At 36.5% G+C, this 27,772-nt stretch overlaps 1 protein-coding gene across 1 annotated transcript in view; it reads right to left on the reverse strand.

The window, feature by feature from the left end:
- Nucleotides 1–929: 929 nt before the first annotated feature.
- Nucleotides 930–27,772, reverse strand: part of GIPC2 (GIPC PDZ domain containing family member 2) — a 95,580-nt gene continuing 68,737 nt past the window's right edge. The window contains exons 5-6 of the mRNA XM_077120526.1: nt 17,270–17,351; nt 930–5,500 (exon numbers count right to left, since the gene is read on the reverse strand). Of these exons, the coding sequence (XP_076976641.1) occupies nt 5,349–5,500; nt 17,270–17,351 (234 nt within the window). The 3' untranslated portion in view covers nt 930–5,348. The remainder of the gene's footprint in view (nt 5,501–17,269; nt 17,352–27,772) is intronic.

Here is a 27,772-nt window from a genome sequence, read left to right on the forward strand (position 1 = left end):
TACATATAGTTTTTTTTTCTCTATTATCATTTTATTTCTTTTTCCATTGTCTTTTTATTTCTTTTTCTAAATTGATGCAAATGTACTAAGAAATGATGAATATGCAACTAGGTGATGATATTAAGAATTACTGATTATATATGTAGAATGGAATGATTTCCCAATGTTTTGTTTGTTAATTTTTTTAATTAATAAAAATAAATAAATAAATAAATAAAATCTCTTTTATGTCTTTGCTTACCCTAATAGATTATGAGTGAGTGAAATATACATCTTTCCACCCTTGTGCTGGGACAGTACTGACACATAGCAGAACCTTCAGAGACCTCAAAGCAAGATTCATGATTGCCTTGGAATCACCTAGAAGATGTGTCAAGATGCAAATTCCTGGGCCCCACCCCAAACATACAGCATTAGCATATTTGTAAGGATTTCTGAAAGCTCTGATATGGCCTTCAAACTGCATCAGGATAATGAATTCCAAGGACATAAATACCTGTGGGCTGATATTTCTTGTTAATATATTTATACACTATTATTTGGAAAATACTGCCATAATAATCTGTTCAATGATGAAAATAAAGGAGAAAGTGTGACTCTGGGTAAGTCTCCATCTTAGGGCTATTTTATTCTTAGGGATAACTAGAATATCATGACAATGCATACCTCATGTATTTTTCTGAATCAAAGCAAATAATTTTTGGATTTTAAAGCTTAAGGGACCTTACAGGTCATACCTTGTGTAAAACATGTTAAGGAAAACATACTCAAGATATGTTAAAAGCATAAAGTCCTGAATACTCCATTTGTGTGATTCTTTTCATTTATTTTTTAAATTTAACAGTCTAGAACTCAAAACTCTAAACTTTTTTTTCAAAGACAAAAACATTCATCACTTTTTTCACAAAAATGTTTTTATTTTAAGGAGTCATTTTAAATAGAAGAATTACAAAATTATTATAGCTTTACAAATAATTCACTTTTTGATCAGTACATTACTAAATCTGCACATTTAGAAGTAGAATATACAACAGTATCAAAATATAATTTACAATTTCAATAGATTAACAGTGCTCCAAAATTCAATCCCCCCCAAAAATTTTAAGTATATGTCATGATTTTTATTTAAAAAGGCTTCTATTTTTTACAAAACAAGAATATTATTTATCTGTTTATAGTCAATACTATTGCAAGGGACAAATGGTTCAAAATATTAAATGTTTACTTAAAACTATCTTTAAGACATTTTTAAACTTTCTCCTTTTGGTTACTGCTTGAAAAATATCCATACAACTTAATTTCTCCAACTGAAATAAAAATGTCGCATTCACCTCTCCAGGCAGATAATAATCATGAGTCATTTCATAGAACTAGGTTTTCAAGTAATAGGGTAGGGACAGGCTGTGCCATTTTGTACACTTCACAATTTTAGAGCCTTTTATAACTGTGATACGTATAAGGACTTGTAATTATTCTGACATCTCCTTCAATGTGTGTCAAGAAGAAAATAAATGTGCATTTTCCACAGGGTACTACCACTTGGGGCTGTGAGCTGAATAGCATCTCCTATCTCTAGTTTCGCTGATAGCTTGAGTAATACAATTAACAGTCCTAATTTAGCACCTCCATCAGAATAATAGCCATGCCATTGGTAGTCATATATTTTTAGACGTACCAGAGAAGGATATCATCCATCTTTGGCAGACAACTCTGATATATTTAGAAGAAATAATTACTCTTTTGAAAACTTCATTTGCAAATAAAATTCTCTTTGCTACTATGGTAGGCAGCAATGATAACTGAAGAAATCCAGGAGTCTCTTTCTAGATTTGGTAGAACTCCAGCAATAACGTGGGCTTAAAGTAAGTGTGCTTTATTTGGGGGAAAAAAATGTCTATCTGCTAAAGTAACAGGGGAAAATATTGCAAATTATACACCACTTGAAAAAGTAGGTTTTCTCTCTCTTCAGTTAATTATCCGTTACATTATAATATTGGGTATAGCAGGTATAAATAGAATTAAACTAATTACTGCCTTTATAATTGAATTCTTAGAGTTTCACATCATGTCATTATATTTGAAAGATCAAAGGAACCCAAAATGTGCCAATTTGTAGTCATGAGAATGTGTACATTTGATCAGGACAGAATTATGTTTAAAGCCATATTGAGCCCAATGTTCAATCATCATCTACGTTTTCTGCCACAAAGAAAACCTTACGTGCTCTTAGTGGCCACAGGAAAAAAAAAAAGATGCTCTTCTGCATGAAAGGAAATCAACAACAAGGGAAATATTCATCCTAGATTGGAAAAAAACTCTCATGGAATAAGAGAAAACCAGAGTCCTTCTGAAAATGTCCAGTATTTCCAATGAAATGGAACATTTAAAAAAAAAATCATTTGGCTCAGGAGAACAGCAGAAAGGAAACCCACACATGTAGACTGTACTAAAAACAGACCCTGCTCCTTTCTGTGCACTGTTTTAAAAAGGTGCAAAATTCACAAGCAAATATATTTTCAGTATGAGAACAAAATGACATAAAGCAACTGACCTACTTATCAGTTTTGCAAGAAAGGTGAAAGCTGAGGACATTTCAAAGCAAACCCTATCAGTATATGAGGCACCTGGGCTCAGCTGCAGCCCTTGGGAATGATAACTGCCCATTTAATTCTAACCGACAAGTACAGTTACAGCTGTATATGGATATAGGCATGTAGTAGCTATTCTAGAAAGATCATTGTGAGTACACTCACTTCTTAAATATGACCATCAATGGATCACAAGAAATCAGCACCCAGTGTCATTCTCCAAGCAAGCCCAAAAAGGAAGGAGAAACTGACATGCACTATCAATAAACAAGTACTCATCATTTCAAATCTAATTTTCAGTGCCAAGAAATGTATTTCTTTGTTTTCTGTGAGCCTCCTCAGTCAACCAAGAACTTCTCCATCTCTGAAACTAGGAGTTCTCTTTTTGTCCTTCTAAGACAGGTGGTGTTGAGAATTAATAGCTGCCCTCCCCCTGTCTACCTGGGACATGACTCCCAGGGGTGTAAACCTTCCTGGCAACATGGGACAGAAATCCTAGAATGAGCTGGGACTCAGCATCAAGGGATTGAGAAAACCTTCTCGACCAAAAGGGGGAAGATAGAAATGAGACAAGATTCAGTGACAAGTGTCAGTGGCTGAGAGATTTCAAACAGCGTCGAGAGGTTATCTTGGAGGTTATTCTTACACATTATATAAATATCCCCTTTTTAGTTTAAGGTATATTAGAGAGGCTAGAGGGAAGTGCCTGAAACTGTAGAGCTGTGTTCCAGTAGCCATGTTTCTTGAAGATGAATGCGACTGTATGATTGTGAAAACCTTGTTCTGATGCTCCTTTTATCTACGGTATGGACAGATGAATAAAACATATGGGGGCGGGCCACAGTGGCTCAGCAGGCAAGAATGCTCACCTGCCTTGCCAGAGGACCGGGGTTCAATTCCCGGTGCCTGCCCATGTTAAAAAAAAAAAATACGGATTAAAAATAAATAAATAATTTTGTGAACAAATGTTAAAATAAATTGGGTAGAAGGAAATACTAGTTGTGAATGAGAAAGGGGGTAAAGTGTGTGGTATGTATGAGTTTTTTCTTTTTTCTTTTTATTTATTTTTCTGGAGTGATGCAAATGCTCTAAGAAATGATTATGGTGATGAATATACAATTATGTGACGATATTGTGAGCCACTGATTGTACACCACATATTGAACGTTTGTGTGTGAAGAATGTATGTGCTTGTATGTTTTTGTCAAGAAAAATTTTTTAAAAAGCAGCTACAGTAAAAATTACAGCAAGGAAAAAAACAAAGAATTAATAGGCATTTGGGGACCTCCAAAAGAAACCCACTAACCAAGTACCAACAAATTACAGCCTGAACTGGATCCTATTTTCAAAAAAATGGGCAAGAGCAATAAATCAACCCATGTTCTACAAGCTACTTTTGTTACACATTATGACTAAAATAGCTTCAGTGCAGGTTTCAGATTTAAGAGACAAAAAAATATCAATTTTGTAACATTAAACTTACATGAAAAGGGAATGGAAGGCAATAAAGCTAAAGTTTCACTAGAAAACAACAGAGTTATCTAAGCAATACCCAGTATGAAAAGGGAACTTCTGATCTCCTAGAATACACCTCTCACGGGTTACTATTTTTGATTACCATGGCAGCACATAGCATTTCTCATCTAACACTTTAGAAGAATGCTTGGTTACACCTTGATCTGCCTTATTAAACATCTCTGTTGAAACCATTAATTTCCATTTCCTCCTACAACTGTAAAATGTCAAATAAGAGTGATAAGATGGTCATTTAACCTCAATTTTCTCAATAATGTAAGGTTTTAGAAAGAGTGTGTTAGAACTCTAATATAATAGGCAAATATATTGTCTCAATTCCCTCTTCCTCCTTTATTTCCACTGGGGTTTGTCTATTTCAGATAGTTTCTTCTTTGAAGTTTAGGGACTTAAAAGAGTTGTTCTTTAACCCCAGAAAATGTTCTCAAATATAGTCATTTTCTGAGTAAATATCTTTCAAATAAAATGTTCTACAAAGAGTATAAAATCTCTGTAGGGTTTAGAAAGAGCAACATAAAAGCTATGAGTGAAAAAAAGAAATAATGCTTTAAGACATGCTAAATATATGCGTGGTTCTACCCTCCCTGCCTCTTCTTTCATGCATGCAAACACACACACAGCACAAAAAATTTTGACCACAAGTTTTCTGAGCAATTACAAAGAAGCAACAAATAAAATCAATCAATTCTCATTTTATAAACAGAGGAAGGGGGCCATAGAAATCAGCAGGTCATAGGAATCTTTCTCCTCTTCTGAAGAGAATTAAACGCAATGCTCCTAGAGCTATATTAGGCATAATTGACATTTTATTTCCTGAACATATCCTGGTCAAGCTAGTACAACAATATTAAGATGCTACAAGATAAATCATACTCCAATCCCAATGCTCATTGCATAGAAAAATTGGCAAAAGAACCACAAAGGTATTGCAATCAACTATTTACACATGGAAAACAAAGCATAAACATTAATGAGGAACAAAATCTTCCATCTAGAAATAGTCATTAAAATTTACTTCAAAAAAATAGAATAAATATTAAAATCGATCAAAATTTTAGATAATTTATCTTAAGCATAAAAAGTACACAGAAATCAAAATTACATTTCAAGGAATTCACTACATACTCATATAAAACTAAATTAGAGCTTGTAATGGTGTCTAAAATCAGACCCCATAGTTTTAAAAAAAGAAGTAACATTTTATTTCTTCAGAGGTGGATGATCCACTCATAATCGTCCTTGTTTGGCATCACCAATGGCTCCCCAAACATCAAAGACAAATTCATCTGGGAAGGCAAAGTCCCCGAGAGTTTCATCAAGTGCCACAGCAAATTCATCTGGATTTACTTTGTCCTTTCCAGCTTCAAACATTGTGGAAGCTATCAAAAAACATTTTTTTAAAGTTAATGATAAATGAGATGAGCATTAGAGGACTAAGAAAAATGGTATCAGGAAAATTACTTTTGAAAAGTTAACAGGCATATATATCATATACTTCCAATGCAAATTAAAGCAATAAGACCCCTCCATCACATATCAAGTAGTAAAGGTATGCTTTAACAATCCCCCTGCTGAGCCCAGGTTCGTACCTGCACCCCAGTCCTCTTCCCAACCTTGGGGCCAATCAGTTGGGTATGTTCCCCTTCCCCAACCTCCTCACAGTCACTAGCTCTCTCTGCCCCTACTAATACACTGCCCCCCCCCAACTATCATGCAGTTTAGTACCCCTTCGCCAAAGAAAAAAAGACAAAGGGTTACACCTTGCAATAGGGCATTCAAACTTGCGGTAAGAAAAGTAGACCCCTGCCTACCTAAGGAATCAGAGCACACTTTTCTGTGACTCTCTCCAGTTTAGGATAGAAAATTAAGGTAATGCATTTCCTGTTTTATTGCCTGCACCCCATTTTCTATGTCTGTAGCACCAACATCTGCAGAAGTACACATTCTCATCTGGGAGAGTATGAGGCTCAGCCCCAATAAACACCATCAACAGGGAAGAAAAACTGTAAGTGTGATTTGGGTCTTAGGGGAAGTTCACTTCCCTAACCTGCAGGTAGAAGGAAAACACTAAAGTCCGAGAGAAAAGCCCCAGCCCCTCCTTTTCTCCCAGGTTAATGGCTGAACTACTCAAAAGGTGGTATGATTTCTCTAAATGAGCCCCAAGGTCTCGTCTTTCAGCTGAAATTCACCAGGGCTCTCCGGAGCAGTTAAGAGCTCCTCCCAAACAGTTCAGTACGAGGGCAAGGCAGGCTAAGGGGGCTGGGGAGAGGTGGCCCAGGACAGGGTGCCATAGTCAGGGCAGAAGTGCAGGGTGGAGGTGGAGTGATCAGGTGTGGGGATAAAAACCTGAGCGAGGTGAGGAGGGGCAGCCTGGTGTTGGGTATGAGAGAGAGTCCAGGCATGGTGAGGACAGTCTCTAGGGCAAGGGTGATGACAGCCTCCACAGTGATAAGAGATTGGTAACATTCACGGGGATTGACCATGTAAGTACATATATTAAGAATAACGGGGGCAGTGCAACAGTGGTTCAGTGGTAGAATTCTCGCCTGCCATGCTAGAGACCAGGGTTCGATTCCAGAGCTTGTCCAGGCTAAAAAAAAAAGAATAATGGGAACCAGGTTTGTCAATGTAAGAGAAGGACAAATAGGGAAAGGGAGGAAAATCCTATAGCACTAAATTGGAATTGGAGATATTAGTGGGCATATATACAGGCAGAGATATAGATACATGTATATTTATATACACACACACCCATATTTTAAGCAGAGAGATAGATTTTTAAATAGCTGTAAATCCATACACACACACGTACACATGCCGTCACTTCAGTCCACTGAGAGCGCCTGGGAACAGTGACTACCCAGTAGCAATGAGCACACAAAAAATCCAGAGCTTGGTTCTTAAATACCAATCTCCACAAAAATGAAGTAAAACTCCTTGGAGAAATGGCTGATTTCTGGACTGAACAGTCAAAGTACAATATGAACCAAGAACATCTTGTGCCAGAAAGTAAGGAAGTATCAAAAAATGATGGGAACATGTGAAAAGAACAGAAGCCAGAGTGAAAGAACTCCCATGAACCAAATCAGGGACAATTTGAGAATCAAAATAAGAAGTAATAGTAACAGAGTATAACCCCACTGAATAAAATAAAAAGTCATGAATCCAACTGAAATAGATGATGGATAGAAGAGGGGGAGGGAAAGGAAAGAGGGAAGGAACGTGGAGGGAGGAGGGAGAAGAGGAGATGGGAGGGAGGATAGTTAATTTGATGAGGAACAGGATATTTACATGGCTTCAAAATTTCTCCCCAGCAAATACCTAATTACAAATATACTAACTTCACAGTGGAAAGCCTAGCATACACTACTTTAAACAAATCATCAAAGGAAACAGCATCAGTAACAGAACAAATAGAAATCCTGTGCTTCCTGATAGGATGCAATGAAAAGAACATGGCATCGCTTTTGTATTATTCCTACCAAATATGTAACCTGACCATAATTATGGAAAAAAAAGCAAGACAACCCCAAATTGGGGAACATTCTGCAAAATAACTATTCTTGTACTCTCCAAAGCATTAAAGCCATGAAAATCAAGTAACAAATGGGGAACTGTTTCAAGCTGACATGACAATTAAACATAACAACGTGATTTTAAACAGGATTCTTTTGCTGTAATGGATATTAAGACATCTGGTGAAACTTGAATAGGCTCTGGATATTGGATGGTGGTAAGTTATCAATGTTAATTTCCTGACTTGGATGACTGTGTTGTGCTTAGACAGGAGAATGTCTTTGTTTATAGGAAACACACACTCACATATATGGGGACATCATTAAGAAAAGTTACTCTCAAGTGATTCAGGAGAGATAGCCTTTGTACTATATTTGCATCTTTTCTGTAACGTTAAGTTTTTTTTTCAAATTTTTTCTAAATAAGCAAAACAGAGCAAGGAGGAATTGAGTCTCTTCTCTATATCAGTCTCCCTTTCTTTCCTGCCCGACACAGGCCTGAGCCATGACCCAACCAGACTCAAACACTTCAAAAACTTTTCAAAGGAGCCAAGTCTTTGTCTGCAACTGGAATTTCTGCCTCATACCAAGGGTTCTGGCAAGTTAACCAGGCTCTACCAAACCTTCCAAGTTAAGTAAAGCTTTTCATATATATGTGTGTGTGTGTGTGTGTGTGTGTGTCTGTGTGTGTGTGTGTGTGTGTGTATGTATATATTTAATGATATGCCAAAGCTGGTACATAGAGAAACAAACATTCACTCTACTGTTTTGACTTTGCAAATTTGGCTTTGAAAAACAATTTGGTAACAAGTGTCAAAATCCTTAAAAATGTTCATATACTTTAACCTACCTAGGTTTACCACTTCTAGGAATCTATTCTCTAAAAATATATAGGTAGGGAAGTGCAACGGTGGCTCAATGGCAGAATTCTCCCCTGTCATGCCAGATACCCAGATTCGTTTCCAGGAGACCGCCCATGTAAAAACAATAATCATTATTTTATATTTGAATATATATATATATATATATATATATATATATATATATATAGAGAGAGAGAGAGAGAGAGAGAGAGAGAACGATGGTGTATACTTATGAACGAAGGCTGTGGTGCTATAAAAAGGAATGAAGTTGTGGGGCAAGCAATGATGTGAATGAACATGTGGGACATTTGGTGAGACAAAATAAGCCAGAAACAAAAGAACAACAACGGTATGGTCTCCTTTAGAAAATGCCTATAAAAAAACAGGGTCCTAGATTGTAAGCTTTTAGAGCAATTACACTAAGTCTGGAGTGGTAATTATTTTCTCTGAATTTTGAGAGGCTGTTTTGTGTGTGTGTTTATATATATATATATAACCTGATATTTAGAGATAAGAATGAAGCCAATCAGGCAATGAGATTGGGGTTAAAGTAATTCAGAACACAGGGGTAAGGAAGTCATTGTCTGTATTTTAGAATCACACATATTCTTTGAGACCATAGGAAGAAAGGTTTGTTTGATCTGGTACTGAAATTTTCTATACCACATAATCTATCTCAACCTATTGGTATAGTTCATTTGAACAACTGAACCACAGGGAGCCCAGAATAAGAAAGAGATCCCTAATCCTGTATAGATTAATGTAACACCTGGATACATCCTAGAATATAGTAAGCAGATAACCAAAAAGTATTGGCAAAGTCCCTTGAGGGATGGGAGGAAAAAAATATGGAACTATTAAACCTTACCATCAGGGAATCCCGATACTGTGTCAAACTTTAGGGATGCCCAAGTGTCAAACTTTAGGGACACCCAAATCAATAGGCCATGCCCTTGATCCTGAGGCTGACTGTTGTGAAGCTTATGTAAGTAGTGGAGAGATTAGACTACCTATAAGTATGTCTAAGAGTTATTTCTGGAGGACCTCTTTTGTTGCTCAGATGTGGCTTCACTCTCTCTTAACCCAACTTTGCAAATGAAATCATTGCCTTCCCCTCTACGTGGGACATGACATTCAGGGGTGAAAGTCTTCTGGAGACGTGGGAGATGACTCCCAGGGATGAATCTGGCTCTGGCACCATGGGATCAACAATTCCATCTTGATCAAAAGGGGGAAAAGAAGTGTAATTAATAAACTATCAGTGGCAGAGAGAGTTCAAATAGAGTTGAGAGGCTACTCTGGAGGTTGCTCTTACACAAGCTTCAGCTAGACATTGCTACCTATCATAACCTGTCAAACCCCAACCAGGACCATTCCAGTCAATCCTAAAGAACACCTAGGACAATATTCCTCAAGGCTTCCAGGCACTAGAACAACTTACCAGAAACCTACAACCTCCACATGTGTCCCTGGACCAGACAACTCCTGAAACCTAGAGGGCCCATCCTCTCCAGAACATCAGATAGTTCCATCTTCCTACCCCATATTACTGACAGATGCTTCCAACATGAAAAACTTAGAATGGCCATAGCCCAAGCACTCCTAAAGAGAGGGATGGAAAGATCAAAGGTGACGGTGGAGTTATACAGAGAAGATAGGATTAACAAATGAATAGGAATGCTGAATCATTAAATTGATATCTCTTTTAGTCTCCAGTATCTTAGAGCAAGTAGAAGCAACTAGAACTAAAATTGTGGAATTGTAACCCATGTCAAACTCTGAAATATGTTTTACAACTAATTGTGGTGCTGCGCTTTGAAATTTATTGCTTTTTTGTATATATGTTATTCTTCACAAAGAAAAAGAAAAAAAAAAGTCGATTGTGATGATAAAAAAAAAATTTAAGCCTTCTAGCCTCCTATATTCTGGAGCAGCTAGAAGGAAAAATGTGAGAGGATCGTATGGTAGCCCATGACAAACTCTGGGATCTGTCCTGTAACTACATGTTGAAGAGTGCTTTGAAAACTAAAAGATATATATGTATTTTTTTCTTAACAGTATTTTATTTTCTACTATTATTATAGTATTATCTATTTTCTTAACAGTATTTTTAAAAAATTAACATTCCATGATCATTAAGTTACTTCTGGGACAATGAAATATATTAGAAGAAATATTTTTGAAATCATTTTAAACAATGTTTATGAATAATTTGTAATGAATTGGAGAAAACAAACCATGACATTCCTGTAGAAAAGTCCCAAACCTTTGCTTCTAGCTCCCACTTCTCATGGGTTCCAAACATCCATTTCCAAGTAAGTGGTGGGCAAATGTCCCCAGGTGTTCTAACAGCATCTCAAACAGCATCTCCAGAAAACAAATGTCATCTTCCCTTCAAAATACATTGCTATTCTTCCCCTTGCCTGTACCACTCTCGTTAGTGGGCAATCATCCTCCATTATCCTTCTCTTCTCCCAGTCCTTCAGCTTGTGGACCAAATTCTGTCTCCCTTTGAATCTCTCTGCAATCTCTCTAAGCCATTTCCTTCCATTTCATTCCCACTGCTGCCATGTTATTTCCTGTCCTTATTACATCTCACCTACATGACTGCATCACTATATTACTAACCCTTAAATTGGTCTCAACCTCCAAGTCAACTCACCAGACCCTCCTACATAGGCACCTTAGATTACTCTTCCTAAAGCATAGATATAACCCTATTAGGTAATGACACGAAGAGACTATGAAGCTTCTTTCCATTCCTAAGATTGTCTATTGTCACTCCCATATATAAAAATATTTTTTGGATCACCATTGCTTACCTTAAAAACTGATCTAAAGCTCCCTTGGCTACCAAATGCCTGTATTCCTCTATACTAACTTTATGTAATCCTATGTAACCCTGACCACTCTACACCCCATCCTTCCTTTCCTTTGCCCAGGATCCTAGTCAGCAACTCCACCCTCAAAATTCTTCTCCTGCAAGGTGTCCTCATCCATGAAATCCTGCTTCTACAATTGTAGGTGATATCTGAATTCTCTAAACCCTTCTGTCAATTTCTCTCATACTTTAATGTGCAAATGAACACCTGAGATCTTGGCAAAATGCATCTTCTGGTTCAATTATTTTGGGGCAAAGATGAGATTCTCCATTTCCAACAACTCCCAAGTGATGCTAGTCTCTGGACTACAATTTGAGTGGCAAAGTCTTATGGTGCATATTCAACATTACGTTGCATTGTCATTATTTTTATGTATTTGTTTTCTTTCCCACTAGGGCATAAAACTCCTGATTGATCTTGAATAGTTTACTTAGCCTCTTAACGCCCATAGGAAATAGCTCAATGCCTTATGTGCAGTAAATGCTGGTGGATGGGTGGACACAGTAAAAGGCTTTGTAATGACACTTAAGTAATCTTTGCACTGGCACAGTTGGCATGCTGGGGAAAGCAAAGCCCAGAACTCACACTGTAGCCAGGATGGGAAAGGAAACTATGTACGCCAAACAGGCAGCATATGATCTATAAGAATCCAAAATGCATGCCAAAATGCAGTGATTTAGTAAAAACAAACTGTCTATAAAATAAAATGCATATAATAAAATAAACTTGGATTCTCTATTTCATACAGAAAATAAAATTCTAGAATATCTGGAAAAATGAATTCTAGAAAAATTTATAGAAACAAATATAGGGATTAGAGGGACAAGTTATTCGTAAATGGCTGAACTACTAAGAAATGATGCCTTTCATAAAAAGCCAAAACTTAAATGTAAGTATTGCTAAAATAGGACTTGAGTTCATAATTTTACTTAATCTGCCATTGTAAATGAGTCTCATAAGCCCTACATATAATATTTATTGAGACAATTATCTAAATTATATTGACATATAGGTGAGAAACAATCTAGTTGAGGAAGAAATAGGGTGTGCACAGATAAAAGATATGAGAACATGTCCAGACCATTCAGAAGCAGAAATTAACAGTGCAGACGATGCTCATAAGTGCTGCAGGAAACAATGACATGGACCCAGATGTCCACTGATGGTTGAAACAATCAAACAATCCCTCCCTCCCCCCACTTCCTCCCTCCCTAACTTTGCTCTAAGGAAAAAACCAACTTGCACATGGTTTTTGTTTGTAACTCAGAAAGCTCAGCAGCATGGACTAGTGCACTGAGCCCAGGAACACCATGTCCTGGACCAAGTCTGCTCAGACTTGCAAACTCTGTTTGAGGTTCCTTAGTCATAAAATGAGAAAAAATGTTGGCTTTGCACACCCATACTATAATCTTGCAGTCAAAAATGTATAATCTCACAAATGCACACTAGTAAAGTTGAAGGAAAACATCCACACTAAATACAGTTCCAGAGTTAAAAAAAAAAAACACTTCCAGTTTTACAGTCTTACATATTCTACCTCTAGTAGTAATAATAATGAGTAAGATTTGCTAAGGGTGATATGGCTACATTATTCTCTTTATCATGTGATAGAAACTTCATACATTATAATCAATTTGATCTCTTGATAACTCTAAAGGACATTTTTTATACCTCTTTTATAGGTGTGAAAATTAAGACTTAAATTATTTACCCAAAGGCTAAAGATTCAAACTGGCATAATCAGGACTCAGACTCCCCATGAATGATAGTATGTTTTGTGCCCCTCAACAAATATGTGCCAAGTATTTCTTCTGGGAGAAGTACAGTCTAAGACCTGGGATTAAAAATCAAGCAAGATCTGGTAACTCCTTCCAAGTAACCCCTGGTGTTGTACAAGCTACAAAAACACCAAGCTGCATAATCACGTTGGAATGCTGTGTGTAATGCTGTGCTCCATAAGTCTTTTAAAAAACAGTAATTTGCCATATGAATTCAAAATGAATTTACGAATGGAGCATGCAATTGAACATGTTGAGTTTTCACTGATGCTTAAAATATAAAGATAGCTTTTAAAAATCCTTAGAGAAATAAGCTGGTATAATTGTATTCTTTTTGATAAAAATGATATTTCTAATTTCAGAAAAAAAGCAAAAGAAATTTAGCAAAATGAAGTTTTTTTCACTTTTCAATCACATCAACATAATGATAGCTACTAAATTGCTTTTCATCTGTTAACTAAAATAGAGCTGCAATACACTGCAGTAATATTTAACACCTGAATACAATGTGGCAAAAAATATGGTATGAGCAGAATTTTTAGCGCAGCTAAGAGCTGACCTCTAGCGGTCATTCTGAGAATATTTTTACATCATTACCACTACCAAAGGGCCTGCTACTGAACTAGTTTTTCATTCTTATTAATGCCAAATTTATTTTGGTGGTATAGGTCAATCCATACCTTTCCATTAATTTTTAAAATACGTAAATGGATATTTTAAACATAATGTATTACTACATGTTGAAAGTCCCAGGATTTTACCTCAGCTCTTACTTGTTAACTTGATTTGGACAAGTTACCAAACTTCTCTGAACTTCAGTTTTCAAATCCATAAAATGGCACATAGAAAAATTTGGACAAATATTAGTCATTACCACTGTTAATTTAACCATTAAATCTGTAAATTTAACTCATTCTATGGAAGGTCTTCGCACCTTCCCTAAGACTTTTCATTAATTGCAACTGCCATCAAACAACTCACATGAATCAAACATCAAAAACATCGCCAATGTAGAATAGGTTTTTTAATGAAAATCTTCATTAGCTTTAGCTGAGAAGGATAACTTTATATAGGGCCCATTGTTTTAGATTCACTAAAGAACGAAAAGTTATCCTAGGAAGAAATATATCTCTATTAAAGCACCAGTACCATATACCTTAAAAAACTATAAAAGATCTTATAGGAAGAAATGACTTGCAAACTCTTATTCAAATTTCCTTTCCAAATATTTCTGGATCTCTTAATAAATTAGAAATCCTAAAATTCAGAAGATGTTAGGGTGGTTTCCAAAGTCCTAAATTGATATCATCCGAAAATGCCATAGTTCTATGTATAGAACTACATAGTTGCCTTAAATATTCAAGAAGAAACTTACACGATATAACTTCCCATTAAGGAAGGCCAATCCCATATAAAGAACTCAAAGTCTTATAGAATACCTCTTTTTTTCCCATGGATAATGCCCCAAGGCAACCCATGTTAGCACTGAGTGGGTTAGAAAACTTATAGTTCACAACTTAACCTTACAACCAAACAAACACTTCCATCTTCAGGGTTGCTAGCTACATAAACCCATTTGAATTATTTTCCAACTTCAAATAGTGTATGCATCCAATCCTTCTGCTGAGGAGGTTCTTTGTTTTTGTCATTTATTGTCATGTTACTTTTTAAAATTTGTAATATAAAGTTATGTTAACAACTCCAGAATAATGTGATATCAAAAGTAATTTGCATTAATAATTAACATTTCTGAAAGCTAAGAAACACTGAAAATACAAGCAAGTATATTTATTTGTCTGTTAAATCAACATTTGTGATTCATATTCCATGCTAAACAGATTAGAATAATGAGAGAAAGTCCTAATTTAACAGCGGATGACATAATTCAAATACTATTTTCCTTATACTTTACCTCCGTGGGTGACTGATCACGTTTCTAATCAATGTGCAATGAAAATGACTTTTCATGTTAATTGGAGGAATTTATTACAGATGATTAATTAACTTTACATGGAATTACTAGTTAATTCACAAGAAATTTGTGAGGAGTGTTTAATATCCTAAATTTGAGTAGAGAAAACTGATTCTTAAAGAATGGTTTCTTAATTTATTTATAATTATTAGCATCATCATCCAATGCTCTGCCCTATATACTTGTATATTTTTAATAACAGAGGAACAAAATTAATTTATATACTTATCCCCAATTTGTACTTAATAATTAACTATATAGCCTATACCCAAAATTAAGTTCTGAAGTTGGGGACTATTCTAAGATCCTACCTTTGAAAACTGTGGTTATCCTACATTTGAATGCCTGAAGACCCAGAAATTGATAGATTAGTTCCCAAATTGTATAATATTTATAGTTATATTATTCAAAAACTCCTCAACTGAAGAGATGTATAATATATTGTTTTTCCAACAAATACTATCTAGTTAAACTGTGTTTAAGAGCACTGCCATTTCTAAATCAACTTTACTCTCATTTGCACATTCATTTGCATAACTGCCACAAACCCTTATCATTTATGCAGATCTCTATATTTTCCAAATGCAAATGAATTGGGAGAGAAGTTGTACAACACCGACTTTCTATGGGATCATCTCAGCTCTAACTTCTTGTCTGTGTGGAACAAAGATCCATTACATGCAAATTTTATATTTCTCTTTGAGGAGCCAGAAAAAGAGTACCAATTTTTTTTCCAATTACAGACATCATCTGTACATCCAACATAGAATTTTTATTTTAAAAGTCCAGATGTCACAAGAATAGAAAAGGAAAAAGGAAGAAAGAAAGAGCTGCAAATACTCTACCTGGTAACAGGGGGACAAAATAGTCCATATCCTTGACTTTAGGAATATTTAAGTTCCTGATACAAACACATACATACACCCATGCACACACACGCACGCAGGCAGGCAGGCACAAACTCCACCACTGTAGTGCACATTAATTCTTTTTCCCATCCAGAACCTACCCATCCCTCATTTATCTTAATTCTGCATGGGAGGCACCATGCTTTTCCCATTTTCAGCCCTTTATTTCAGGGTCACTCCCAACTCTAAAAGTAGTTAGAACATGTGACCGCAACCTAATCATCCTGCTGGCCTCAGTGATGGGTTCCATTAAGCCAAATAGGCTGACCCCAGACAGCCCTGGGAGTGTGTTTGAATGACTTGGAAGAAGACAAAAGGATGTAAACACTGGAGCCGTGGCTGTCATTTTGCCTCCGTGAGGGAGGAGCCTGAAGCTGCCAGGGACACTTCGGGGGGATGAAATGAAGCCAGAATTGAGAGAAGAGAAACTGCATCCTGAAGACAACATGGGGACTCAATCCAGCCATTCTTTTTTTTTTTTTTTTTACATGGGCAGGCACCGGCAATCGAAACCAGGTCCTCCGGCATGGCAGGCGAGCATTCTTCCCTGCTGAGCCACCGTGGCCTGCCCAATTCAGCCATTCTTGAAGCCAGGATCTACCTCTGGACCTTTCAGTTATATGAACCAATAAATTGGTTCGTTTTTATCCTTAAGCCGGTTGGGATTTGGCTTTTTGGTCATTTGTGACTGAGAGAGTCTTATTTGATAAATCAAGACCTTGAATCTTAAAGATGACATAAGACGTACACAAATGTGTTCTTCCTCTTCATATTTATGATTCATCATCCATAAAGTTTCAGTAATTCTATCAAACAGTGCATGATTCTAATACCTTAATAAATATGCAATTCAATAATTTAAATTTAATGCATCCAGTAATAGCAACAAATTTCATATGTATCATTTATAAAATATGTTACATAGATATAATTTTTAACCCACAAAATAAACCTATGAAGGAGAGGTTATTATTTGCATTTTATAGGATACAAATCAAAATTTAGGAAAGTTAACTTGGCTCTAAGGCCCCACAGCTGGAAGGTCTTCTTCTAGAAGAGGCAGGTCTTCTTTTCACCATACTTTATCATCTTCATTTTCACTATTCTTTTCATCACTCCACAAATACTTTTTATCTTGAAAAGTATAACTGGTTATAAATGCAAATAAGACTTAAGCATTAAGTTCCATCAAATTACTGAATGAAAGACTTTTTAATAGTAAATTCTTACCTAAATCAATATCTCGAATTCCCATGTATAATTCAAGAAGATCATCAATCTTTTTAATTGCTTTTGCTTCGGTTTCAGAGGGCTTTATCAAAGAAGAGAGAAATAAGATTTTACATTTTTATAATGAAATCTCTTGAACGTCAAGGCACACATATGGGATAATTAGATGTGGATCTAATCTATCGTTGTATACTTCAGCACTTAAAAGAAACATTTAATGGAAATGTATCTAGAATGTATTCTGTAACTCAATACAAATCAATATAGTAAACATATATTTAGTATCAGTGTTAAGTGTTACTGATTCAAACTTGAAAAATCAGGGGACACAGCCCCAAGTAGCTAACAATCAGGGCAGACAGATGTGGAAATAAATAATTATGTAACAATAATAAAAAGGATTTTAAAAGGATGAAAAGAGTACAGCAGCATCATGGGGAGAGGAAATAAAAAAAATCTTTAAAGGCCAGGGAAGGCTTCAGAGAGAAGATGACCTAAGAAGTGTGTTTTCAAAGATGAACAGGTAAGCAGGTGAGGGCACTTCAGGTTGAAAGCAATAGATACACAAAGTCCACGCAAGATCCCAGAGTCTGATAAAAGATTATGATGTGCTATAGGGACTGCAAAAACATAGTGTCAGGAATGATTGGAGAGCATAATGCCAGACAGGACTAGATGTGACTGGAAAGCATAGTGCCAGACATGACTAGATGATGAGAAATCCTCTATGCCATGGGAGGGCTTTCGTCTTTACAGCTCAGGCCAATCTCTAAACATTTCAATGGCTCACCCCAAGAGTAAATCACTTCTGAATATATACACTTTACGTTATTTACTTTTTTATTTAATTGTATTTTTAAAAAATTACACACCTGCATTATCATATTAATATTTTGCATACGTTATAAACAAAAATAGAAATTTTACAAAGACAGGGATGCAATAATATTTTTAAATAATTTTTATTTTTATGCATTATTGGTACCAAAACATTTTTGTTCTTCCTAAAAAAATGTAAAAATAATTATTTTAGTGAGAAACATAATGAACACATTTTTATTATTCTTTTAAAATCCTGGTTTAATATTTGGTAAAGTCTGGTTCTATATTCAGTTCTTTTTTTTCTTTTTTCTGCATGAGCAGGCAGGCACCAGGAAGTGAACCCGGGTTTCGGGCATGGCAGGTAAGAACTCTGCCACTGAGCCACCATCGCACTGCCTATTCAGTTCATTTTGACACTGAGTTTTAAATGGCTTCATAACTGAAAAAAAAAAAAAATTGCCCAAAGGCTGACAGGTGACAATGGGGGGGAATGTAGAATTCATTAGTAGAATCTAAGAAATTTCTTGTTACTTTTTTTTTTAAATACCAAAAAACACATAACAAACGCAAACATTCCTATTTTGATCATTCCGTTCTACATATATAATCAATAATTCACAACATCATCACATAGTTGCATATTCATCATCATGATCATTTCTTGGAACATTTGCATCTTCTTACTACTTTTAACACTATCGTAGACATATGTTGCTTTGCGTTCTCAAAACTTATTAAAATCATGCATTTGATGGCAAATAAATATTTATTTTTTATTTCACTGAAGACATTAGCTCAACTTCCTTCTATTTTTATTTGCATGAGCTAAGCCTTAAAAATGACAGCACTCACCTTCATGCCAGTTTATTTTGAATTGCCCACGTAAAGCAATAGTTAGGCAAAGTAAACTAGACATTTTACCTTCGTATCTATCCAACTAGATTGTAAATTCACCCTAAGAACAAGTACGGTTACTCCTTATATATAACTAGCCACCAATTTTTTATCTTATCACCTTGTCTCAATCCACATTCTGATTGCTTGGGCTCAGCCCTCACCTTTTCTCATGTGCAGAAGTTTCCTAATTTGTCTCCCTTCCTGTCATCTTCATCCTCTCCAATCCACCCTGCTCAACAACCCACCGCCCGAGAACTGAAGCATTTTCCTGAAATACACAGCCAAGCACGTGGCTCCCCTCACAGTCTTTAGGAGGCTTCACGTTATCCACAAGACCCTTCAAACTACGACCCCAGCCTCTAACTCCAGCCCCATCAACCTTACCCAGAACCTTCAGCACCCAACACTCAATCTCACGCACAACTTCCAAAGTTCCCAAGCCCAGCAGTTTCATGTCCAGAATCCTCCTCCCCTCTTTAGTGAACACAACCTTTCTTTTGGAGGGAAACTGCCCCCTCCCCGACCTCCTCCTCCCCTGACCCCTGCCAGCAACTGATCAATCCCTCCTTTGTGACAAGAGTGCATCCTGCACATACTTTGAGTAACCCTTTATCCCACCGGTTTGTAACAGTTGCTTTACAGTCCTCCTACTCTTCAGAGAAGAAAGCATCTTACTCATCTGGGTATCACCAGCGTCTGGACTGTGCCTGCATCTACAAACTCATACTGAATAAATTGCAAGGGATGAAGCAGAGTATCTCTCACAGTTCTCAGCATTTGTGCGACGTGATAAAGGGGTGATTTGTTTCAAATCCTATAAATCCTTTGGTATTGAAATTAGATTGGAAGTAGTTTATGTCAAATTTAATATTAGCACCAAACTAAATTTTTCCTTTCATTCTGAGTTATTTTTAATTGCCCTATTTAATGAAACAGCCTAAGCAATTAAGAATGGATTTTAGTTGTTTACCTTTGAATGAATCTTTTCATCTCTCCAGACAGACCTTAAACCACTCTTCTGCATCCCAGCGTCTTATATACAACAGGTGTTTAACAAATATTTGTTGATGGTGTTAACTATTACATGATTACACTCCTCCTGAAGTGACAGGAGGTTTTTCCTACAGATGTGGCTTTCTTTGCAAGTTGTTTTAAGGTCTTCCACTTTCCTCACAGCCTCAAGGGGAAGGCGGAGCTGGCATTTTCCTAGCTTCCCACTGTTAGTTCCATCTCCCTATTCTTCCATCTTACAAATTCTTCTCTGCGGCTGAAATTTATTCATTTGTTCAATAAACATTTGCTAGCATTCAGCAATAAGCCAGGCAGTGTGCAGGCTGCTGGAAAAATAAAAACCTGAAATGACCAGAAGCATTTACAAAACGCTTTTGTCTTTACCAGATCCTTCAGTTGCCATTTACCTCCTGTCATGGTCAGGTTCATGTATCAACTTGGACAAGTGGTGGTACCTGTTTGTCTGCTTGGGCAAGTGCTGGCCTGTCTGTTGCCATGAGGACTTTTCATAGAATTAAATCATGATCATGTCAGCTGCATCCACAGCTGATTCCATTTGTAATCAGCCAAGGGACATGTCTTCTCTAATGAATGATGCTTAATCAAATCACTGGAAGCATTTTAAGGAGGATTCAGAAGAGAAAGGCTCTTTCTGTTTCGGCTGGCAAGCCTCTCCTGTGGAGTTCGTCCAGACCCTCCATCAGAATCGTCGGTTTCACAGCCTGCCCTGCGGATTTTGAATTCTGCGCTCCCGCGGTCACGTGAGACACTTTAATAAATTTTATATTTGCGAGTGTTCCCTGTTGATTCTGTTTCTCTAGAGAACCCTAACTAATACACCTCCAGATCAATCCTTTCACTTAACCAGGACCAATGCAGCTGATTCAGAATCTTCCTCTAGGTTCCCCAAAATTGACATCAACCTGGGTGAACCATTCATAAGGACAACCTTTGCCTCATTCCTTGAGTCCTAGATTCTCTGCTGCAACCAACCACTCCATGGCTGATCCTGGATTTTTGTCACCCAACAAGCTCTGTTGAAAATAGCTCCCTAACCTTTCACCTATTGCTCCATTGCTCTTCAAACACAGGGAATCCAAGTAGAATGCTCACAAAAAAAACCTAGAAATGTCTAATGCCTGTGCCTCTGCCTTCAGGAGCTTCTGAGCCTCGCGCCTGTCCGACCTCCCCACCCTTACAGAAGCACCGACAGTGCTGTCTTCACTGTAATCCTTCATTTCTAATCCTTACCACTGCCGCCCTTAGCCTCTGCTGTTCTCTTCTTCTACTTTTTCTTTCTATTGGTCTCTTCTTCTCCTGGAGATCTCTAAATATCGATCTTTAGACACAGCCAATCAACCAGGCAATCCTTGATCTTCTCAAGCTAAAATGAATCACTTATTAATTCATCCATTCAGCAGAGATTTGAGTTCCTTCAATGTGCCAAGTACTATTCTACGTGCTGGGAATATAGAAGTGAACAAAGTACGTGAGCAAAGGAGCTAGACAACAGACAAAAAGTCAACAAGTAAAGATATAAGTCATACAGTGTTTGTTTAGTGCTTTGAAGAAAATGAAGGGTAAAGAAGGTTGAGCAGAGCAGCGGGGAAGGAGACTTTTAGATAAGGTGATATTTGGAGAAGACTTTTAGATAAGGTGATATTTGAACAGAAACCTGAAGAGAGGGAGCAAGCTATGCAGAAGCATTCAGGTAGAGGTAATGCAGGTACAAAGACCTTGAGGTGGGGCCTTCCAACTCCTGAACTAACAGCTGGCAGGAGGGATCCTGCAGGTCAGCCCAGGTGTAGGGGGCCCACACAAGCCCCAGCATGCACACTGCAGCCACCTGCCCAGCACACTCGGAGACACAAAATAAAGACAGATTGTCACCCTGCCCAAGAAAAGTTGTCCGTCTTCTGTGACCAGCTCTGAGGTGACCCTCATCAAAAGAAACCTGAACCATTGTGTCGTGTTTTTTTGTATGCTATATGGCCGGAGTCACATTTAATTCTTTTTCCATGTGAGTGTCCCGTTATTGCAGCACCATTTGTTGAATTTTTGTTTGCTGGTTGGTTGGTTGGTTTGAGACATGCATGTTCCGGGAATCGCACCCGGATCTCCCGCATGGCAGGCAAGAATTCTACAGCTGAACTACCCTCGCATCCCCTTGAACCACTGTCTTTTACATTCCAGTCATAAGTGTGCCTTAGTCTAATAAAAGCTCCAGCTTGTCTCTCAACAGCAAGCTCAAAGGTGCAAAGAAATCTGTATTATATTTTAAACAATCTGTGTATAGTGACAGGTATATTTTTACATCTAATTTGTATGACTCTGATGACATGAACAAAATAGAATGGACAATTAATCAAGACTAGTATGACTGAATGAATAACCAATTTGGCCAAAGCCTGGAATTGAAGGGAATTATTTACCTCCAAGCCAATTCGGAGACATGCTTGAATAGAATATATTTACAGGGAAGAAATGAAGAGCGGGGTATTCCTCTTGACTATTTAGAGATGCTTCTCTATAAGCACATAAACTGGTTACTGCATAGAACACCGAAGAACAGCACTGATTATTTACAAGAGGTACCTATATTAATAATACTGGATGTTAATGAAGACTTTGTTTGAAAAGGTCAAAGAATTTTTTTTAGCACCTTATGATCTTGCTGAGAACTATAAGCAGCCAGATACTTCAGCTTTGGGTATCTGTGTAGCTCCATATTCATATAAGTCTCTGCAGAAGTGTTTAATTACTTGTATATTAGGAGAAAAAAACTCCTTTAGATGACCCTTATGCAAAAGTTTAATGGTAATTTTAATGTTGTATAGCAAAGGGTAGTGTCCTGTATAAATTAGCACAGTAATTAAAAAATGAAAAGTGGAACTTAACAAATTCCTAGAATAAGGATTCTGAAAGTTTAATATAAATGTTTTTGGTCAAGTGACTATCTTTCCACCCTAATTTGTATTGAAGATAAGAAAGACCAAGTTTAGTACTTAATCCTTTCATTGTTATTTATTAAAATTTATTATAGAGAGGAACAGGTTAGACTCTGTTCCCAATTTCGTGGTAACATTATCTTATAAATACGTAATCTTTTCTCTGCCTTTGTTTATTCCTCTGTGGTATAGGTGAGATTTCTTTTATCCTTTGGCATGGCATTTTGGCCAATTAAAGAGGAAATGTTTCTGTATCAAAAAGATACAGAAAGTTATTATATGAGTGTTTTAGTTTCCTAGACTGCAGAAAGCAGAAACCATGAACTGGGTTGGCTTAACAAGAGGAATCTATTAGCTGACATTTTTGAGGCAGAGAAAAATATTCAAATCAAGACATCATCAAGGTGATGCCTTCTTTCCGGAGACTGGCTGTCAGTGATCCTTGATTCCTCTGTCACATGCAAGGCACATGGTGGCATCTGCTGGTCTCTATCTTCTCTTCTGGGTTTTATTGCTTTCAGTTTCTTATTTCCATGGCTTTCTCTCTTTCTCTTCTCTCTATCCTTTCTTCTTCTCTTCTGTCTTCTCTCTCTTCTCCACTCTTCCCTCTCCTCTCTTCTTCTCTCTCCATTGTCCCACGCTCCTCAGCCCTCTCCCCTTTCCTCCCCACTATCCTCCTCTCCCCTCTCTTTCCCTCCCATCTCCTCCTCTTTCCTTTCCTCTCCCTCTCTTCATCCCATTTATAAATGACTTCAGTAAGAGGTTTAACATCCATCCTGAATGAGGTGGGCCTACTTTAACTGAAGTAACCTCTTCAAAAGTCTTACTTATAATGGGTCCGCACCCACGGAAATGGATTAAATTTAAGAACATGGCTTTCTGAGATACATACAGCTTTAAACCACCACAGCAAACATAAAGATTCAATTTACCTTGAGCTTAAAATAACTACCTGCTTTCTCCCTTCTCAGAGCATTCCTTTAGGATGTAAAATGATTTTTATAGTTAAAAAAATTTGTTTAAATTTATTGCCCTTTAGTCATAAGGTGGAAGTATAGTTTTACCTAAATTTCTTCCCATTTTTACTGGTAATGTTAGTGAGACATAATAAGGGATGAGCTTCTCCATTTTTTCAATTGTCCCTGCACTGAGAAAGAATAGTCTTTCTTTATCTTTATATTTAGTTGATTGTCTTCTTTACCTTTAGTCTATTTAGTCCCAGTTCTTATCCCGTTTCATCCTGCTTTCCCTATTGTCTGGATAAATTAGGCAGTCTGCTATTTTAAAGATTACATAAAGTCACACATTATCTACTTTGAGATTTTTACTACTATGATCAGACTTCATAGTCTGATCATAGTAGTAAAATTTGTTTCTCTTTGTGGTTTTGCCTTAAGTCTCCTTTCCCCCTTTAGGAGAAATGATTGATTAAAATGATCTTCTGTTATATATTATGTATCCTGAAATTATGACCACATTTCTGTTGAGATAGGAGGTATATATTATTAGCAAAGAACACCAAGCAGAAAGATTCTCATTAATAAGACACACAATTACTTATGTGTAAGCTACTTATGTGAATAGTTATAATTTTCAAAAATCTGCATCAATTCATCTTAGGTCTATGCATACTTGAACAGGTTGGGTTTAATTAAAATCTTGTTTGTTTAGTTAAGGTGTGCAGTGGTTTTTCTCACTTTTCAAAACAACATTTAAAAAATATTCTGTTTTATGGTAATGAGGAGGAGACTCACTTTTACTTCAAACTATTATTTTCCCTTTTAAATGTTATCTTTTCTTATTCAAAGGTGATAGTTTAGTGGGTTAACCAATCCAAATGGACTGATCTTTGAAAAGAGCACTTAGCCTTAAACTGTCTCACTGTATTGTAAAACTATTGTATATATATATTTTTTTTATTAATTAAAAAAATTAACTAACACAACATTTAGAAATCATTCCATTCTACATATACAATCAGTAATTCTTGATATCATCACATAGATGCATATTCATCATTTCTTAGTACATTTGCATCGATTTAGAAAAAGAAATAGAAAGACAGCAGAAAAAGAAAACAATAATAGAGAGGAAAAAATAAAAATAAATAAAAATAAATTAATTAAAAATTAAAAATTAAAAAAAAACTATACCTCAGATGCAGCTTCATTTAGTGTTTTAACATAATTACATTACAATTAGGTAGTATTGTGCTGTCCATTTCTGAGTTTTTGTATCCAGTCTTGTTGCACAGTCTGTATCCCTTCAGCTCCAATCACCCACTATCTTACCCTATTTGTATCTCCTGAAGGTCTCTGTTACCAATGACATATTCCAAGTTTATTCTCTAATGTCGGTTCACATCAATGGGACCATACAGTATTTGTCCTTTAGTTTTTGGCTAGTCTCACTCAGCATAATGTTCTCTAGGTCCATCCATGTTATTACATGCTTCATAAGTTTATTCTGTCTTAAAGCTGCATAATATTCCATCGTATGTATATACCACAGTTTATTTAGCCACTCGTCTGTTGATGGACATTTTGGCTGTTCCGTCTCTTTGCAATTGTAAATAACGCTGCTGTAAACATTGGTGTGCAAATGTCCATTTGTGTCTTTGCCCTTAAGTCTTCTGAGCAGATACCTAGCAATGGTATTGCTGGGTCGTATGGCAATTCTATATTCAGCTTTTTGAGGAACCGCCAAACTGCCTTCCACAGTGGTTGCACCATTTGACATTCCCACCAACAGTGGATAAGTGTGCCTCTTCTCCACATCCTCTCCAGCACTTGTCATTTTCTGTTTTGTTGATAATGGCCATTCTGGTGGGTGTGAGATGATATCTCATTGTGGTTTTGATTTGCATTTCTCTAATGGCCAGGGACATTGAGCATCTCTTCATATGCCTTTTGGCCATTTGTATTTCCTCTTCTGAGAGGTGTCTGTTCAAGTCTTTTTCCCCTTTTGTAATTGGGTTGGCTGTCTTTTTGTTGTTGAGTTGGACAATCTCTTTATAAATTCTGGATACTAGACCTTTATCTGATATGTCATTTCCAAATATTGTCTCCCATTGTGTAGGCTGTCTTTCTACTTTCTTGATGAAGTTCTTTGATGCATAAAAGTGTTTAATCTTGAGGAGCTCCCATTTATTTATTTCCTTCTTCAGTGCTCTTGCTTTAGGTGTAAGGTCCATAAAACTGCCTCCAATTGTAAGATTCATAAGATATCTCCCTACATTTTCCTCTAACTGTTTTATGGTCTTAGACCTAATGTTTAGATCTTTGATTCATTTTGAGTTAACTTTTGTATAGGGTGTGAGATACGGGTCCTCTTTCATTGTTTTGCATATGGATATCCAGTTCTCAAGGCACCATTTATTGAAGAGACTGTTCTGTCCCAGGTGAGTTGGCTTGACTACCTTATCAAAGATCAAATGTCATAGATGAGAGGGTCTATATCTGAGCACTCTATCCGATTCCATTGGTCAATATATCTATCTTTATGCCAATACCATGCTGTTTTGATCACTGTGACTTCATAACATGCCTTAAAGTCAGGCAGCGTGAGACCTCCAGCTTTGTTTTTTTTCCTCAAGATACTTTTAGCAATTCAGGGCACCCTGCCCTTCCAGATAAATTTGCTTATTGGTTTTTCTATTTCTGAAAAATAAGTTGTTGGGATTTTGATTGGTATTGCATTGAATCTGTAAATCAATTTAGGTAGGATTGACATCTTAACTATATTTAGTCTTCCAATCCATGAACACGGTATGCCCTTCCATCTATTTAGGTCTTCTGTGATTTCTTTTAACAGTTTTTTGTAGTTCTCTTTGTATAGGTCTTTTGTCTCTTTAGTTAAATTTATTCCTAAGTATTTTATTCTTTTAGTTGCAATTGTAAATGGAATTCGTTTCTTGATTTCCCCCTCAGCTTGTTCATTGCTAGTGTATAGAAACACTACAGATTTTTGAATGTTGATCTTGTAACCTGCTACTTTGCTGTACTCATTTATTAGCTCTAGTAGTTTTGCTGTGGATTTTTCAGGGTTTTTGACGTATAGTATCATATCATCTGCAAACAGTGATAGTTTTGCTTCTTCCTTTCCAATTTTGATGCCTTGTATTTCTTTTTCTTGTCTAATTGCTCTGGCTAGAACCTCCAACATGATGTTGAATAACAGTGGTGATAATGGACATCCTTGTCTTGTTCCTGATCTTAGGGGGAAAGTTTTCAATTTTTTCCCATTGAGGATGATATTAGCTGTGGGTTTTTCATATATTCCCTCTATCATTTTAAGGAGGTTCCCTTGTATTCCTATCCTTTGAAGTGTTTTCCACAGGAAAGGATGTTGAATCTTGTCAAATGCCTTCTCTGCATCAATTGAGATGATCATGTGATTTTTCTGCTTTGATTTGTTGATATGGTGTATTACATTAATTGATTTTCTTATGTTGAACCATCCTTGCATACCTGGGATGAATCCTACTTGGTCATGATGTATAAGTCTTTTAATGTGTTGCTGGATTCGATTTGCTAGAATTTTGTTGAGGATTTTTGCATCTATATTCATTAGAGAGATTGGTCTGTAGTTTTCTTTTTTTGTAATATCTTTGCCTGGTTTTGGTATGAGGGTGATGTTGGCTTCATAGAATGAATTAGGTAGCTTTCCCTCCACTTCAATTTTTTTGAAGAGTTTGAGCAGGGTTGGTACTAATTCTTTCTGAAATGTTTGGTAGAAATCACATGTGAAGCCGTCTGGTCCTGGACTTTTCTTTTTGGGAAGCTTTTGAATGACTGATTCAATTTCTTTACTTGTGATTAGTTTG

The sequence above is a fragment of the Tamandua tetradactyla genome, chromosome 11, assembly GCF_023851605.1.
Source record: "Tamandua tetradactyla isolate mTamTet1 chromosome 11, mTamTet1.pri, whole genome shotgun sequence".
In the NCBI taxonomy this organism is placed as follows: Eukaryota; Metazoa; Chordata; class Mammalia; order Pilosa; family Myrmecophagidae; genus Tamandua; species Tamandua tetradactyla.